Here is a 19,643-nt window from a genome sequence, read left to right as displayed (position 1 = left end):
GGTAATCGTGGCTGTTACAAAAAGCATTATAGGGAAATAGTTAAGGACAAGGACTCTGAAGCCAAAACCTATGGGATTTAAGTCCTGGCCCTGCTGCTTACCGTTGTGTGACCTTGTTACTTTACTTCTCCTAGTTCAGTTTCCTCAGCTGTAAAATTAGGAATTATAATAGCATATATTTCCTAAGGTTGTTTTGAGGGTTAACTAGGTAAATATAAGCAAAGCACTTACAGCAACACCAGGTACATAGTAAACATTCAATTACTAGTACATTTAAGACTATCACCATCATCATCAGATTTACGTATAAGGCGGATTGAACCTTGAGCTTTCATAGCCTCAGAAGATACCTATCTGAGGAATAAACCTAGTGAGATAATCCTAGAAATGTTCAAATAGTTCACATAGGAAAGTAATAATGTTGGGCATTTAATTCATAAGCCTTTCAAATTGAAAAATGTCTGATGTCTGAGCCAAATATTTAAAAAAATTTTTTTATTAAAGTATAATTGACTCACAGTGTTGTGTTAATGTCTGCTGTACGGCAAAGTGATTTAGTTATACATATATATACATTTTTTTATTATTCTTTTCCATTACGGTTTATCATAGGATGTTGAATATAGTTCCGTGTGCTACACAGCAGGACCTTGTTGTTTATCCATTCTATATATAATAACTTACATCTGCTAATCCCAACCTCCCACTCCATCGCTCCCCCAATTCCCTGCCCCTTGGCAACCACAAGTCTATTCTCTATATTCGTGAGTCTGTTTCTGTTTCGTAGCTGGGTTCAATTCTGTCATATTTTAGATTCCACATATAAGTGATATCATACACTATTTATCTTTCTCTTTCTGACTTAATTCACTTAGTATGATAATCTCTAGGTCCATCCATGTTGCTGCAAATGGCATTATTTCATTCTTTTTGTGGCTGAGTAGTATTCCATTATATATATGTACCACATCTTCCTATCCATTCATCTGTTGATGGATGTCTAGGTTGTTTCCATGTCTTGCCTATTGTAAATAGTGCTGCAATGAATGTTGGGGTGCATGTGTCTTTTTGAATTATAGTTTTGTCTGGATATATGCCCAGGAGTGAGATTGCTGGATCATATGGCAACTCTATTTTTAGTTTTTTGAGGAACCTCCACATGGTTTTCCATAGTGAGCCAAATATTCTTAATGTATGACGGTAAGATATTTCAAGGAGCATTAGAAGTCAGTCTTTGATTTAATAGGATCCTATTATAATGCAGATAAAGTTATAAATAACCTTGTTAAGACCTCTTGGTATTACAATAAACAAAAACACTTTAGGTTGTAATGAAAGAGAATTGTAAACAGCCAATACCCAAAATAGTTTCTGAATAGATAAGTGAATAGGAAATAATTTCATTCATTTGGGAAACATTTAAGCAGCTACTAAGTGCTATATGCACAGTTTTAGGTGTTAGAGAAACAGAAGTGGACAACACACAAAAATCACTACCTTCGTGGACTTTACATTCTAGTTTTTGTTGATATATATCAAAATATATGTCATGAGGTAAAAAGTTCTATGGAGAGAAAAGAAGTCTAGAAGCTAGAATAGGGAGTTCATAATGGAAGCAGAGGCTGTAATTTTAAATACAGTGTCAGGGAACACCTCACTACTAAGGTGACATTGGAGCAGAGACTTAAAAGAGGTAGATAGAGTAAGCCATGCAGGTGTCTGGGGAGAGGCGTTCCAGACAGAAGGAACATGAAGTGAAAAAGCACTGAAATGGTGCGTGCCTGGCACATTCTAGGAGTAGCAAGGAAGCCATTGTAGCTGGTGGCAGTGGAGTGAAGGGATGAGTAAGTAGTAGGAGGTGGAGTCAGAGAGATTATGGATGTGGGGCAGGTGCCAGATCATAGTCATTTAGGCCATTGTAAGGACTTTGGCTTTTACTCTGACTGAGTTATGGAGCCACTGGAAAGTTTTAGATGTAAAAGACTGTTGTGATTTGACTTACATTTTTAAAGGGCCACTCTGGCTGCTCTTCATATAATTGATTATAAAAATATCATTGCAATAATAGTGTAGGAAACCATTGCAGTAGTCCAGGCAAGAGCTGATAGTGTTTTACACCAGGGTGGCAGCAGTTGAGATATAGTGAGAAGTAGTCAGATTCTGCATCTCTTTAGCAAGTAGAGCCCAAAACATTTTGCTGGCGCAGTGTAGTGTGCATAGGGGGTAACAACGCAGACTCTGTAGCCAGACTATCTGGGTACGAACATTGGCTTTGCCACTTCTTTACTTTGTGATCTCGGACAACTTAAATTCTCTATGCTTTGGTTTTCTTAGCTATAAAATAGAGATAATAATAATAGTCATCTTGCAGTGTCATTGTGAGAACTGAACAATTTACTAAACTGAAAAAGAACTTAGAACAGTGCCTGGCACACAGTAAGTACTATACTATATGTATTAGCATCTGTCTTTATTAATGTTAACTGGGTAAGGTATGAGAAAGAAAGAGGAGTCGAAGATGACACTAAGGCTTTGGATCTGATCCCGTGGATCAGTGAAGTAGCCATTATCTGAGATGGGAAAGACTGCAGGGGAAGCAGGTTTGTGGGATGTCAGGAACTCAGTTTTGTTTTGTTTTGTTTTGTTTTTTGCAGTACGCGGGCCTCTCACTGTTGTGGCCTCTCCCTTTGCGGAGCACAGGCTCCGGACGCACAGGCTTAGAAGCCATGGCCCACGGGCCCAGCCGCTCCGCGGCACGTGGGATCCTCCCGGACCGGGGCACGAACCCGCGTCCCCTGTATGAGCAGGCGGACTCTCAAGCACTGCGCCACCAGGGAAGCCCCACAGTTTTGTACATAGTAAATTTGAAATGATTGTTAGACATCCAAGTAGAGATATTGAGTAGGTAGTTGGATATATGAGTCTAGACTTAAGGGAAGTATGGGCTGCGGTATGCATTTGGAAGCCGTTAGCAAATAAATGATATTTAAGACCATTTTAAGAGAAAGAAGAGTAATTAAGCCATAAAATGGAATTGGGGGTATACAGTTTGGACAGCCCCTGCTTAGAGCCTTTACTCTTCACAAGCTAACAAGCCTAACAGTAGCCAGTTCAGAGACAGCCAGATTATCACAAACCCATGGAGCTTTCCAAATTCTTTCATTGCTTTTTAGAATTTGTTTTATCAGAATTGCTTGAAATAAATAGGATTAAGCTGAGGCTTAGAAATCTTTTGTCTTAATTAGACTGTGTCATAAAAGTATTTGCAGGGAATTAACCTGTAAAGGGGAACTCATTGGTGGCAGTTTTACAAATTGGCTTATCCACACATGGGTTTTATATGAGTTTTTTGTTTTGTTTTGTTTTGTTTTGTTTTGCGGTACGCGGGCCTCTCACTGTTGTGGCCTCTCCCATTGCGGAGCACAGGCTCCGGACGGACGCGCAGCCTCAGCGGCCATGGCTCACTGGATGACCTGTTTGGTTCCTTTCTAGCTCAAAGAATCTGTGCTTATAAAAAAAACTCCTAACCATAACAAAGCAGAATATAATTTTATACTTACACCATCGATACTGTGATTTTGTAGGCTCCTTATGGACTAACTTTCTTTCATTCTTTCTTTCTTTCTCTCTTTCTCTCTTTCTTTCTTTCTCTTTCCTCCCTCCCTCCCTTCCTTCCTTCCTTTCTTCCTTCCTTTTCCTCCCTTTTCCTCCCTCCCTCCCAGTCTCACATGAACCTGTTAAATCCAAACATCGGGCCTGAAGTACATCTGGCAGTGCAAATCCTCAATGATGTATTTCACGTAAGCCAGGAAATCAGTCCTCCTGTGACAAAGCAATTCAGAGCAACAGCCCTAGATTCCATAATGGATATTTTGCAGTGGGGTTGGAACAGGTTGGCCATTTAGGATGTTAATAATCTAAACTCATATTCAACTCAGTCAGCAGTTTTTCCTCAGCAGCCTTGGAGGGATGAATATCATCTGTTGGAAGCTATTTTTCTTACAAAAATTCTGACCTTTTTTCCATTCAGAGTAACATAGGCTCAGTCACTGCATGGCATATGAGATCTAAAAGAATCATTTTAAGGAGATGCTGATGAGCATTTATATTGAACATTTACTTGATATCTTCTTTGTCCAAGGCATTGTGGTACCTTCTTGGGGCACAAAGATGAATGTGATGTGAGCCCTGCCCTCAGGAACTGTCAGTGGAGGCAACACACTCAAGCAGTCATTTCAGCATAATGTGATAGGGACAAGTGATACAGAAACATAGGTAAAAGAATATAAAGGAGGAGCCATTAATCCAGCTGGGAGAGGGAGGTTGTCAGGAAAGATTTCCTGAAGGAGGTTATGCCTGAACTGGGTTTCCTTCAGCCAGAAAAGGAAAGGAGAATATACCCTGGACTGGCCGAGGGAGCCTTGTGGGCAGAAGCCTGGAAGTGTGAAACAGTGTGCCATGTCAGAAGAACCAAATTATAGTTTTGACCCTTAGCATATATAGATTTAAAGTTTCCATTATTTCCAAGTGATCCATGATATAGTTTTTTTGTCAAAATTTTGCACATGGTAGGATCTTCAGCTACAAAGCTAGAGAGTAAACCCCACCAGAATTCACATTTCAGTGCACGTCACCCATGAAGTGATTTTAAAACTTTGTTTTTGATGAAGATGGACCTGAAAAGTGCTGGTGGTAGAAAAGAGAGTGGGGCCTTAAGTGGTTCTCAATTGAAAAGGGAAGTTTGAGACAAACTAGACTGTAGTGCCAAATTCACAAGTGACCAGGATTCTTGTCATGAGTATTACTTGTGTATCAATGATTTTTCAAACTTTTTTTGAGTGTGATTTTGTGTGTGTGTATTTTTAATTGCTGTAACATTGGTCTGTAACTTGACATAAGTTTCATGTGTACAACATTGTATTTCAACTTCTGTATACACTACTTCATGTGCACCACCAAAGGTTTAGTTTCCATCTGGCACCATACAGTTGACCCCCTTTACCCATTTTGCCCTCCCCCAACCCTCCTTCCTCTCTGGTAACCGCCAATCTAATCTCTATATCTACGTGTTTTGTTTTTGTTCTGTTTGTTCATTTATTTGTTTTATTTTGTTTTTTATTCCACATATGAGTGAAATTTTCTCCATCTGACTTACTTAGCATAATACCCTCAAGGTCCATCCATGTTGTCACAGATGTTAAGATTTCATCTTTTTATATGGCTGAGTGGTATTCCATTGTGTATATGTGTATGTATATGTATGTGTTCCATTGTGTGTATGTATATGTATGTGTATACACACACCACACATACACACACACACACACACCACATCTTCTTTATCCATTCATCAGTTAATGGACACTTAAGTTGTTTCCGTATCTTGGCTTATAAATAATGCTGTGATGATTATAGGGGTGCTCTTTCCAAATTAGTGTTTCCTATTATTCTGGTAAATACGCAGAAGTAGAATAGTTGGATCATATGGTAGTTCTGTTCTTGATGTTTTGAGGAATCTCCACTGTTTTCCATAGTGGCTGCACCAATTTACATTCCCATCAACAGTGTACAAGGATTTCCTATTCTCTGTTCACCAACACTTGTTATTTCTCTTCTTTTTTTTTTTTTTGTGGTACGTGGGCCTCTCACTGCTGTGGCCTCTCCTGTTGCGGAGCACAGGCTCCGGACGCGCAGGCTCAGCGGCCATGGCTCACGGGCCTAGCCGCTCCACGGCATGTGGGATCTTCCCGGACTGGGGCACGAACCCGTATCCCCTACATCGGCAGGTGGACTCTCAACCACTGCGCCACCAGGGAAGCCCTGGCTTCTTTTTGATAATAGCCATTCTAATGGGTGTGAAGTAACTTTTTTTTTTAATTTTTATTTATTTTTGGTTGCGTTGGGTCTTCGCTGCTGCGTGCGGGCTTTCTCTAGTTGCATCAAGCGGGGGCTACTCTTTGTTGCAGTGCGCAGGCTTCTCATTGCGGTGGCTTCTTTTGTTGTGGAGCATGGGCTCTAGGCACGTGGGCTTCAGTAGTTGCAGCATGCAGCTCAGTAGTTGTGGCTCGCAGGCTCTAGAGTGCAGGCTCAGTAATTGTGGCACACGGGCTTAGATGCTGCGCAGCATGTGGGCTCTTACTGAACCAGGCAGGGATGGAACCCGTGTCCCTTGCATTGGCAGGTGGATTCTTAACCACTGCGCCACCTGGGAAGTCCCACTCTGCCCATTTTTTAATCAGATTGTTTGTATTTTGTTGTTGTTATTGTAGAGTTGTATGAGTTCTTTATATATTTTAGATATTAACCCCTTATCGGTCATATCATTTACAAACGTTTTCTCCCATTCAGTAGGTTGTCTTTTGTTTTGTTGATGATTTCCTTTGGTGTGCAGAAGCTTTTTAGTTTGATGCAGTGCTATTTGTTTATGTTTGCTTTTGTTTCCCTTCCCTGAGGAGACATACTGAGAAAGATATTGCAAGACCCATGTTAGACTATAAGGCCTATGTTTTCTTCTAGGATTTTTATGGTTTCAGGTCTTACTTTCAAATCTTTAAACCATTTTGAGTTAATTTTTTGTGTATGGTGTAAGATAGTGGTCTAGTTTCATTCTTTTGCATGTGGCTGTCCAGTTTTTCCAACACCATTTATTGAACAGACTGTCCTTTCTCCAGTGTATGTTGTTTGCTCCTTTGTCATAAATTAATTGTGGGTTAATTTCTGGGCTCTCAATTCTGTCCTGTTGATCTGTATGTTTGTTTTTCTACCAGTACCATGTTGTTTTTATTGTTAAAGCTTTGTAGTATAATTTGCAGTCAGGGAGTGTGATATGTCCAGCTTTGTTCTTTTTTCTCAGGATTGCTTTGGCTATTCAGGGTGTTTTGTGGTTCTGTACAAATTTTAGGATTTTTTGTTCTATTTCTATGAAAAATGTCATTGAGATTTTGGTAGGGATTGCACTGAATCTGTAGATTGCTTTACGTGGTATGGACATTTTAACAATGTTAATTCTTTCAGTTCATGAGTGGAATATCTTTCCATTTCTTTGTGTTTTCTTCAATTTCTTTAAACAACGTCTTATAGTTTTCAGTGTACAGGTCTTTAACCTCCTTGGTTAAATTTATTCCTAGGTATTTTATTCTTTTTGTTGTGATTGAAAATAGGATTGTTTTCTTATTTTCTCTTTCTGCTAGTTCATTATTAGTGCATAGAAATGCAGCAGATCTTTCAATACTGATTTTGTACCCTGCAAATTTACTGTATTCGTTTATTATTTCTAGTACTTTTTTGGAATCTTTAGGATTTTCTGTGTTTAAAATCATATCATGTGCAAGTAGTGATGGTTTTACTTTTTCCTTTCCAATTTGGATACCTTCTATTTCTTTTTCTTATCTAATTGTCTGGCTAGGATTTCCAATGTCATGTTGAATAAGAATAGTGAGAGTAGGCATCTTTGTGTTGTTCCTGATCTTAGAGAGATAGCTTTCTATTTTTCATCATCGAGTATGATGTTAGCTGTGGGTTTGTCATATATGATCTTTATTACATTGACATATCCTCCTTTTATACCCATTTTATTGAGAATTTTTTATCAAAAATGAGTGTTGGATCTTGTCAAATGCTTTTTCTGCATCTATTGAGATTATCACATGATTTTTATCCTTCATTTTGTTAGAGTGGTCTATCACATTGATTAATTTGCAGATGTTGAACCATGCTTGCATCCCTGTCAAACTTTTTAAAAATAAACAATAAAACATTGTTTCCTTTTCTTTTTCTAAGCAAAAATTTCCCAGGATACCCATATAAAATAAATGAAAGAAGAGGTAATCAGGGTTCCAGGAGTCCTGCTCACTTGGCTTCACTATTCCCCTCTGTGGTGATCCAGACACATCTCCACGGAACCTAGGGTTGTTTCATGTACTAAAGTTCTGTGTAAAAAAGTGCAAAGGTGATTCCTAGAACTTATAGGAAACTCTTTGGTCTGTATAAGAATTATTTATCAAATTAAGAAAAAATTTTATGACAACTGAAAAGGCCTGTTTTTTAGACTATGACATGAATCTTGGTTTTAGGTCCAAAGCAGAATATGGAATGCTTAGAGAAAAGGCTTGCTTGCTGTGGGATAGTGGAATTTAGTCTATTTTTATTTTCTTTTACACCCACTTGAGATCTACTCTCCATTTCACAGCATGGCAAATTCAACTTCGGTCAGAATCGCACAAGAGAAATTTGCTCAACAGAGTTGTGCTGACTGTGAGGAGGGAAGGGCATTTGTTTCTACAGTGAGACTGTGGAGATAGGTGAAAAAACATTGTCATGATTAAGATATACTTTCTTCACAAAGTGCTGATAGACTGTGGGGTTTCTTTTATTTTTGTTAGGGATGAGACATGGGGGAGGTGGAAAGGCAAGCCTGAAGGAGATGATGCAAAATTCAGATCCAGAGCTGTGTAACACCTAAGGCAGGACTCTTTCTTGTGTTTTATGTTCTCAACACAATCCGCCTGGCAGAAGAAGAAAAGCTTATAAGACCAACCAGAGCCTGTTCATGTTTATTATCGATTAGAAGGTAGATTCCTTGTGGTTCTTAGGGCCAAGATTAAGAATCTCTAGGGATTACCATTTGTATTGGATTTGGGGAGTGGCCTCCCCCAAATCAAATTTTCTATCTTATTGCCCCCACTAAGTGTACTTGAATTGAACCATACACTCCAATTTTGATTCGAAACATGGCTACTGTATCTCTGAGAAAATATTTGGCAGAACAGTGGTCTGCAGGTGCCCCAGCGTCAACTTGCACAGGCGACGGCACAACCCATTCTGTGAAATTGGCTTTGGAAAAGATACCCTTTCAAAAAAACCAAGATAGTCAAGCTTGTATTTGTTTTCAGATTAACTACAAAGACTTCCTCACTCTCTACCCCCTTTCTTTTATCGTAAAATTCCTTCTTCATTTTCTCAGAAAAGATACGGATTATTTAATGTGCAGAGTATGAGGTTGCCTGAGAGAGACAATACTCTATAAAGCATAGATAAGATGACTTCATCATACTAAGTAAGCAGAATGGGACTGTGGCTTTTATTGAAGATAGCAATGTCAAGTCAGGGATTTCTGAATCTTTTTTAGCTACAAATATACATATCTTGGATTTTGAGTAATGAACCATGTAAGGAATAGAAAAAGGTAACTTCTTGAATGCTTACCTCGCTTGGCAGGCATAACACACATTTAACATCTTTTCAAATAATCTCATGAGAAAATGATAGCCCCATTGTATGGAAGAGAAAATTTAGGTTCAAAGAGAACTAGTAGATGGCCCAGAGACGCACAGCTGTGAGGTGACAGAGTCAGGTTTGAACCCAGGTCCTTTTACTCTTGAAATTGCCCTTTCCACCGTGTTGCCTTTATATATGACTGTTCTCAGAGCTGGGTCCTGCCGTGTTCTAACACTTTAATCCACTTAGAGAAAGTCGACAGATCTTTAATATATTTGCAAATGAAAATTGAAAGCCATTATAAAGCTTTATCAAAACTCTGCCATAGATGGCTCCAGTTCTGTCCTTGATTAATCAGTGTTTTGAGGTATAGCTGTTGAAAATTTTCTCTTGGGCTGTTTTCTGGTCAGTTAATTCAGATCAGTGAATAGATAATTTCAACAATGAATTCTCAATAGTAAGAGACAAAGTACAAACAAAGCAGTATAGTCTGCTTGTTATAGCAACAGTTAGATATTAATTGTGGCTTCTGACCATATCTCTAGCCTTGTAGCATATTGCCTAACTTACAATAAGTAGTCAAAATATGTTTAACTGACTGACTTTTGGTCCTAGCTTTTTCTATACAAATTAATTCTAACCTCAGCAATAAGTGGGCTGCTGCTTGCTATTTAGTGGGTATGATTAGATTTGAAAGCCCTTCAGGGGGTATGGTCATAGGAAACCCTGCTGTGAAGGTGATATTGCTGCTGCTGTTGTCAAATTGCCAAGTGATAAGGTAGTAGGAGGCACCTCACAGTCAGTTCACTTGTAAATTAGTGATAACAGTGTCTACTTTGTAGGGTTATTGTGAGAACTGGAAGATTAGGCAACCAGCTGCTTAGCCACAAGACCAACTGTCAAGAAAGATGACTATTGTTACTTTATGTAATGTTGAATTACATTATTCCTTTGGTTCAGGCTCTTCGTATCCCCTAGTTTATGCCTGAAATGTGAAAGATCTTGGAAGGAAGTATATTCTGGAATCTTTTAATATTTGAATTTTTCAAAAAGAACCGCTTACATGGTACAAAAATAATAGCCAGTACTAACAGCTTACACTGTGCCTGGTACTGTTTTGAGAGTTTTTATGTTCATTGATTCACTTCCTCCTCACAACAGTCTTCTGAAAATGGGCATTAGTATTATCCATATTTTACAGTTGATGAAATGGATATAGACAGAGGTTAAATAACTTGCCCAATGTCACATGGCTAGTAAGTAGCAAAGCCAGTTTCCAACCCAAGCAGTTTATGCCAGAATCCATGCTTCACTGCTACACTAAATGTAGCCAGACTTAATAGTCTTGTTTTTCTGATCTATGCCTTTTCCTGTATAAGAAAACCCTTTCCTATTTTCCAGTACTGCCTTCTAAAAGGTTTTAAATTTGCTTTTCACATTTGCAATTATACATTTCAAATTTGCAATAGTTGTTTGTCTGGAGTGAAGTAGGAATCTAATTTTATGTTGTTTTATGTGGATAGCCTAGTATGCTAGCAAAGACTATTGGAAAAGAGAACTTTTCACTTGGTACGTTCACAACTCAAAGCTAAGTCAGGCCCTTCCAGTGCTAAGTATTCAGGCCACCAAGGACTTGGTTCATAATTCAAAAGATACCGAGAGAGTATGCACAACCCCTGTCCTATAATTCTGTGGTTCAATGTATCTTTCTCTTTCCTCCTCTTTCTCTCCCCTCCCTTCCCCTCCTCTCCTCTCCTGATTTCCTGCTCTCTCTCGCCTTCCTTTTTAAGAACAGTGCCTGCCAGGATTGGGAGGAGTTACTGAGTAATCCAGTGATTCATGGTTTCAAGTGTAAACTACCCTCCTGCTGAAGCTGTGGGTTAGCTTTCTTTCTCAAGGCCGAGGACAGTGGATTCTGTCAGCTGTGCTCTTGCAGCCATATTGATGATTCTAAGTGGGAGTCACACACTGGAAGGACATAGTGGGGCTCCGAACAGCCAGGTAGGACAGAGTTGGAGTAAAGACAGTCTGGTTTATTTCTGTAGTTACTGTGCAGGGAAATAAAGACACATCTAAACTGATGATTTGTAAATAATTATATTGAAACTTTATTCAGGTTTTTTCAATTTTAGAGATGTAATCAAACCTTGATTCTAACAACAAGGTCCTACTGTATGGCACAGGGAACTATATTCAGTATTCTGTGATAGACCATAATGGAAAAAAATATAATAAAAAAAAGAATGTATTATATATGTGTAACTGAATCATTTTGCTGTACGGCAGAAATTAACACAACATTGTAAATCAACTATTTTTTGATAAATAAATAATAATTTAGAAAACAACAACAAACCTTGATTCTAGTCCCAAAGCCATCTTTTGAGCAGTATGATCAATTTCTGTCCTTCCAGAGTAACAGTTAAACTTGATTTCCATGTCTGCACTTCTTTAGACAACAAGAATGCATATAAGTTGATATTCAAGTAATAAGAAAGAACCTAAGAAAACTAGACCATGCATAAGCTTGTAGTCTTAGATCTAGAGACGTTTCTTTTTTTTTTTTTTTTTTTTTTTTTTTTTTGCGGTATGCGGGCCTCTCACTGCTGTGGCCTCTCCCATTGTGGAGCACAGGCTCCGGACGCGCAGGCTTAGCGGCCATGGCTCATGGGCCCAGACGCTCCGTGTCATGTGGGATCTTCCCGGACCGGGGCACGAAGCCGTGTCCCCTGCATCCACAGGCGGACTCTCAACCACTGCGCCACCAGGGAAGCCCAGAGACGTTTCATATTGCTTTCCTTTTATACCGTGGTAGATTTTGAGCTATTAAACATAAGTACACAATCAGGGTCATATTACATACTATAGTTATGGGATCTGAAATTCCATTCAGAAGGAAAATCACACAATGGGAACTCTGTACAGCTTAAGAGAGTGAACCGAAGGAACTGAAGAGAGTGGGTTTCCAGGAGCTTCTCTTGCAAGTCTTGGCGACTTGGTTTATCTGGAACTCTGGCTCATCCTCTCTTCTGCTGCCTTCCCTCTGGCCCTCTCACTGCTTATTAGCACGCACCTAAAGATGAACAGGACAGATGGAGAAGTGACACAAAACAGTTACTGTGCTAGTCCCTAACTATTCTGCATATTCTTTTTATTAGTGGAGCCTAATGTCATTTTTGTTATTCATTTCAGTTTTAAATTATTCTTTTGCTTTTATTTAAATGTACAGTATTTCACGTTTGTTCATCTAGAAGGAAAATAATATTGTTTCTGTTCACATTAGTAGTAATATATTGAATCCAGTAACGAACTAAATGTGTTTTAGAGATCGGCATAGTCCGTGCTCAGACAGTAAAACTGAGGAGATACAGCCAAGATGAAAAAAGGAGAATGCATCTCTAGACTGACAAGTTAATTATCAGCATTTCATGAATATTTCAGATTTGTTTTATTACTGTCATTATAGAATTAATTCAACTTTTTAAAATATGAGAGTAACCTACATATAGTTCTTCCTGGCAGATTGTTTACTGGTGACAGATTAGGGATGGGAACCAAGGAAAAGAGTGTGCCCTTAGTCTCCGGGATGGTAAACTTGTACACTGTCACTCCTACTGGGAATTTTTGTTTCCCTGCAATTGTTATTTTATTATTTATTTCGGTTACTACTCAATAGAGAGTAAGTTTCTAAAGCCTTTTTCCATGGGCCCTTCCCTAATTCACCACCACAAGCCACACCCAGGGGCGCCTTCTTGAAGGACTTCTTTCTCCTGAGTTAGAGAAACATGACCTCCCCTTAGCTTTGGCTAATGGCTTTGAAGCATTATAGTGTAAGTTTTCAAATCTGAACAATTTGTCTTTTTCTTCAACTTCCTTGAATGATCACTCATGCATACCAGAGGATAGTCATTGTATGTGTTTTGGAGTCCCTTGCCTAATAAAAATCTTTTGCTAGATAGAACTCACAAAATTTGAGCTTCAAAAGGTCTGCACTTCGTCATTGACTTGTTAATTACTAACCTCTTACTGTCTGTGTCCCTGACTGTCTATGTTATCTTGCCTAAGTTTATCACATTTACTTGTGATTTGGGATTTGAACTCTCAAGAACATACCACGTTCATCCTTGCCCTTTCAGCAGTACCCTCCCATTCCCTCCTTCACCTGTCTGCAGCTACCCATTAAGTGCCCCTAATAGAACAGAGAATGATTGCATCAACCTTGACATGATTTGATAAAAAGACACTGTGATAACAATTGGATTTTTATATCTAGCCACTTAAATTACCTTTTCTTGCCAACATTTTCAGATGACCGTAATCTGAAAGCATGAATTGGAATACAGTGATGTCTGAATACTAAGATGATATTCATATAATTAAATTGAAATACAGATGTACCTTGTTGTACATAGATATGCTTCTAAACAAAAATATGTGTGTTGAATGTTTGTGAATTAATTCATGCTTTAAACCCACTAGGAGAGGTTTATTATTTAAAGAAATACTGTAATAAATCCTCTAGCAAAGGAAGAATACCCCCAGTTTACGTCTTGTGTAAGTCTTTTTGTTTAAAGCAAAAGACTTAAATAGAACTCATGCTTAAAGCAAAGGGTACTTGTATGAGGACAGTATCCAAGAGGGAGATGGGGCTTGTACAGGACAGGAGGAATTAGGTCAGCTATCTGTGCTGAGTAAGTAAATTTTCAATACATTTGGGCCCATTGATTCTGGAGAGCTACTCCTTTTGGGCTCCTTCTAACATCCGCCTCTTGCTTTTATGCTAGATCGAGCGGTTGGAAGTAAGCAGCCTCCCCCAGACTTCCAGTGCGGTGGCCTCCAGCACTGATGGCAGCCTCCACACAGACGCTGTGGATGGAACACCAGACCCTCAGCGCACAAAGGCTGCTATTGCTCACTTGCAGCAGAAGATCCTGAAGCTCACAGAACAAATCAAAATTGCACAAACAGCCCGGGACGACAACGTTGCCGAGTACCTGAAGCTTGCCAACAGTGCGGACAAGCAGCAGGCCGCCCGTATCAAGCAGGTTTTTGAGAAGAAGAACCAGAAATCTGCCCAGACCATTCTCCAACTACAAAAGAAGCTTGAGCACTACCATAGGAAGCTCCGAGAGGTGGAGCAGAATGGGATCCCCCGGCAGCCAAAGGACGTCTTCAGGGACATGCACCAGGGTCTGAAGGATGTGGGAGCAAAGGTGACCGGCTTCAGTGAAGGTGTAGTGGACAGTGTTAAAGGTGGACTCTCCAGCTTCTCCCAGGCAACCCATTCAGCAGCAGGGGCCGTGGTCTCTAAGCCCAGAGAGATCGCTTCACTAATTCGGAATAAGTTTGGCAGCGCAGACAATATCCCTAACCTGAAGGACTCTTTAGAGGAAGGGCAAGTGGATGATGCGGGAAAGGCTTTGGGAGTAATTTCAAACTTTCAGTCCAGCCCCAAATATGGTAGTGAGGAAGATTGTTCTAGTGCCACGTCAGGCTCAGTGGGAGCCAACAGCACCACTGGAGGCATTGCTGTAGGAGCATCCAGCTCCAAAACAAACACCCTGGACATGCAGAGCTCAGGATTTGATGCACTACTACATGAGATCCAGGAGATCCGGGAGACCCAGGCCAGACTAGAGGAATCCTTTGAGACCCTCAAGGAACATTATCAGAGGGACTACTCCTTAATAATGCAGGCCTTACAGGAGGAGCGATATAGGTAAGTTACGTGGAATTAAAATCCTCAATTATTTATGTTTAGGTTCCCCTCCCTTTGGATACTGGGGAGTAGCTTTAAAAGGTCTTGGTACAGTGTCTTTCTCTGGAGTATTCACAGCACTTTAGATACGTTACGTGATGTTTGCATGAGTTCTTATCATAGAGAGCAAAAGAGAGGCAAGCAGAGTTAAATGACTCCCAAGATCACACACGAGTGGAGTGTTTCAGTCAGGGGTTAATGATTACTGTAGCCCTCTAGTCTTCAAATTTCAAATGAAACCCAAGCTTTCTAAGGCATTCCACCTACTTATTTATAATCACAGAACCACAAACAATTGCAGCCTATAGTTATAATACATTGAATTTAAAAGATCTATAGCCCTCTGAACTCTGTAGAAATCAGAGATATAGCCCAGCCAAAATGTAATGAACCTTGTAGATATTTGACTTTAAACACACTTATCTGGGCAATTGGTATAGAAAGATTAGACTGGAAATAAATCCAGATAAGCCTGTCTGTTACTTTTATGAATTGGCAAATGTTTGAACGAGAGTGGACTTAAACATGAAATCGTTCTACAATAGTTAGAGAATTCGCAAAGGACTAAGTGCTTTGAGTCATAATCTGCTAAAGGTAGAAGCTGGTCTCTTTTTTGTGTTTCACATTACAAACTGTATTCACATTAGACCACTCTAAGCTTTTCTCCAAATGTGTGTCCCTTCCCCTTGCTTCCATCACGTGCAGATAGAAATAATATCCACGTGGAGTACTCATTCAGATCCACACTTTGTCAGCCAGAGCCAGGCCACCTCACTGATACAGATTAAGGGCCAATATTACAGGAGCCACACAGCCTGTTAACAGCCACAGGTTAGGCCCTGAAATGCCTGGATTGTGGTTTTGTCCCAGTTATGATCTACAGGGAATCCTCAGTACTTTTACTATAATGTCAAGGATTGAGCAGACAGTCTCTAAGGTCCCTTTACCTCCTGTAAAAAAATATATAATAAAAGTGATTTTTTTTTTTAAGTTTACTTTTATGAGATAATTTCAGGGCCTGAAATAAATTATTCGTGTGTATCAATTAGCTCTGAAAGGAGCTACCTCAGCAAGCTGTTTTCAGATGGAGAAAATGCTAATCAATCACTCAGTCCTACCTCTTATCTTCACTCTTCCGTCCTTCGGTTCTGACTTAAGACTTAAGGGAGAAGAACAGAGGAGTGTGGGAGAGAGAAATGAAGTTCTAAAAGCAAGTATATGACTATTCTTATTTCATTGTGTTGTATATTCTTTAATATACTCAGAAGACAATTTCTAAAGCAGCGAGCAATCTAATACTCAGATGGACTCTAAAAATAAAACACCTGGTCCTTTGTACTACATTAAACCTAACTCCCGGGTTCAAATTCTAGTTCTGCCACTTACTAATCTTGAAAACTGGGCAAGATTCTTAACTTCTCTAAGTCTTGATTTTCTCATCTCTAACATAGAAATAATAATAGTCCTTCATAAGATTATTGTGCCATTTCAATGAAATAATTTATGTAAAGCACATAGCTCAGTGCCTGGCCCGGTAAGTGCTTGATTGATGTTAGGTAGCAGCTGCTACTGCTGCTATTAAAATACACCCCTCTGAACATGGAGACCTGGGCGTTCCACGGTCAGTTGTTTTGACCCCTTTATTTTGAAAAGATAGCAAAACATTCCAGTTTTTAAATTCTTCCAGAGCTTAAAACTCATATAGAGTTTGTTACGTCTTCAAGTCAGGTGTAGGCCAGTGTGAGAAAATCAGGGAGGAAAAACGAGTCTCCCAAGGCCTCCTTTGTATCCATTTAAAATAATTCACAGACAGGACAGAAGTTTAGGTCCTCATTATTACCTCATTAAAAGAATCATGTCCAAGCCACGTATGACGTTAAGGAGAAGTGCATTTCTTTCATTGCATTTTGGGTTCTTGGTAGTAAGTGAATGACTTGTTTTATGGAATGAAGAGAGAATAAAGGAAACTTGTGAATTTTCAAAAACAGAGGGGGCGAGAGGGATACATAATGTGATGTGTAATCTGACTGTCAAATCACTGCAGCTTGAAAATGGTCTTTCCTTAAAACAGAATCTTGAATCTTTTTTTTTCCCAAGAAAAGCAGTGGAAAACTCACAACTGTTTTACTCAACTATTTCGTCGCACCAGTATTTCCATGTATAGAGCAGTAAGGGATTTCTCCTCCGTTCCATATATCTTTACACGGTAAATATATTTATCTAATTTTGTTGGTCTTTGAACTGTTCTACATAAGTGAAATTTTCCCCACAGATTGTAGTTTATTCTTTTAAGCACCAAAACTTTTAACATTTTAAGTGTTTTTGCAGAATTTCTCTACCTTCTTTTAACAGAGTAGTTACATTGAGCCTAACATGATTGGAAATAGCTTAAAACAGTAGTGTTAAAAAAAAAAAAAACAGTGTTCTTAGAGCTATACTCTCAGCTCAGTGAGGGTGTCAGCTTACATGCCTCTGCAATAAATGGTCCTAGGCAGCTTGCTTTTTAAACTTCTGTCGTCTGCCTTTTTAGTTTGTTCTTTCTCCTTTCCACATCTTCTCTGCACTCTTAGTCAGCTGCCTGCAGCAGCCTCTCTTTGCTAATTTCTATTTCTACTCTGTTACAGGCTTGGCTTTTTGTCTAGGAAGGAAGTAGGGAGGGATGGACTTAAGGGACTCTTCTGTGACCGAGAAACCAGTTAACGCATACATGGCTGCTCTAGATGCATTTCTGCTTATTTTCTCTGCTGTAGTTTATTTTACTAATATCTGAGTTGACAGGAGGGAGTCCATGCACAGTATTAAATGAGGAGGAGGAGGACTGTACCTCTGGCAGCTTCTCTCACTAAACATCTATGATGTGCATAGTGCTGGATGCTTCATGTATATTTGCTAATCCTCACAATGTCCCTGCAGGTGCATTGTATTACCCCATTTTACAGATGAGGAAATTGAGGCCCAGTGAGGTTTTTAAGTTTTGCCAAAGATTACTCTCTAAGTGGTAAAGCCAGGAATCAAACCCAGTTTTATCTGACTCCAAAGCCTGTGTTCTTTTCATACCAGAACAAGTTTTTTTCCCAAACTCAAACCTGACATCTGTATGATTGAAAAACTAACCTATAGTCTAGCTCTAAGAAGCATTGACTTTATTAGCAAGAGGTATTAGGCCTTTTCCAGGTCACAGTGTATATTTTCCTAAAAGTTGTCCCTGTTTTAACATATTCTGTAAAATTCTGTGAATGCACAAGTTTTAGAAAGTTTTCTCAAGCTAGTATCTACACTAGTTTTCTCAGGTGTAGGTAAGTAATAGGGGACCCCTATTTAAGTAAACCTCCACCCCCATCCTGATTTCCCCCTTTTCAGAGGCCCTTCTCAACACTGTCACTCACTTAATATGCTTCCCATTGGTCTCTACCCCAGTGAGTAGCACCAGGGTAAAGAGTTTTGCCCAAGACCATCTACTTTGGAATAATCAGAAGCATTCAGAAACCTCTCAGCACCCACGTGATTGCGCCATGACGGAAGAGTGTTTCTTCAGCACCCACATGCACTTAGCCCAGGAAGTCATTGTAGCTGAGCTCGGATCTGAACTCCACCTCAACCTTGGGACAGTAACTAGGTACTTAGTCTTTGAGCTTTGTATTGGACTCTTAGATATAAGTGGGATCATGAATTTGGGAAGGTAGGAGACAAGAATTAGACATTTTTTTTTTAATGATGGGATCTGTGCTGACTTCAGATTCTCCTTATCCAGCTAATCTCTTCATCCCATTAGAGCATTATTACAGATTTGTTAGTGGCAACAGGGTTCACTTTAGTACTTCAGAGATAGAAGGGGCCCTTAGATATCTAGTTTAATCTCATTCTACAGATGAGTACACTGAGCCCCAGAGAGATAAAGTGACTTTTGCCAGGTCACACAGTAAAATGGTTTAACATATATTTAACTTGCTGCTAAAAGCTGGAGGATTAGTCTGTTCCCAAAGTGGGTATCCTGTATTGAGCTACAGTAGGAAAAAGTTCAGCTGTGGCAAAATGCATTGAAAATAGGAGAGAACTAGGAAAACAATTCATCAACAGTTTTACAGGTTCCTTTTGTAGTTTTCCCCTTAGGGAGTCTGGCCCGGAATTTTACTCAGCTACTGCCTGTATAGAGAGCAGTGTCATGCTAGGCAGGCTGAAAACACTCCTGGTGTTGATGAACAGTAATGCCATTTGAAAGCTTCTATTTTAAGAGGATTAGTGTTCTTTGGAAATCGGCTTCTGAGACTGTTTGTATTAAGCCCAGGGATATTTTAAATTGCACTGAGTCATAAGAGCAAAAATACAGAAGGAGGCAGTCACCATGAGCAGTCATCACATGCAGTAGAACAGTCAGTAACTAGGCTCACCCAGTTAGGCACAGGCCATTGGAGTTCTAACTAAAGAAATTGTTGTTTAAGTATGAACTTTTACTATCACTGGGCATAAGACACAGACATGGTCAGATATAGCTATGTTAGCCCCATATTCCGTGTGTTAGACCTGTTTGTCAACTGTAAGTTGATCTGAGACTCTCCAGAGGATATGTAGACTAAGTTTGGCCATACGTTTGAAATGGAAACTGAAAATATTGGATCAAATTAGTTCTTCATTTATAAGAGGAAAAAAAGCCCAGTTGAGAGGTGCTCAT

General features: G+C 39.4%; 1 protein-coding gene across 10 annotated transcripts in view; it reads left to right on the top strand.

Moving 5' to 3' along the window:
* Window positions 1-19,643, top strand: part of TMCC1 (transmembrane and coiled-coil domain family 1) — a 228,999-nt gene that overhangs the window by 192,295 nt on the left and 17,061 nt on the right. For all 10 annotated transcript variants that reach the window (XR_014297265.1, XM_082662863.1, XM_082662862.1 and 7 more), the window contains one exon: window positions 14,001-14,935. Coding sequence is in view for 9 of the 10 variants with exons in the window: in XM_082662863.1 (XP_082518989.1) it covers window positions 14,001-14,935 (935 nt within the window). In the remaining variant the exon portion in view is untranslated. The remainder of the gene's footprint in view (window positions 1-14,000; window positions 14,936-19,643) is intronic.

This window comes from Grampus griseus (genome assembly GCF_964374135.1).
Source record: "Grampus griseus genome assembly, chromosome: 10".
Taxonomy (NCBI): Eukaryota; Metazoa; Chordata; class Mammalia; order Artiodactyla; family Delphinidae; genus Grampus; species Grampus griseus.
Note: the sequence above shows the minus strand (reverse complement) of the source record. Positions and strands in the feature narration are given on the sequence as shown.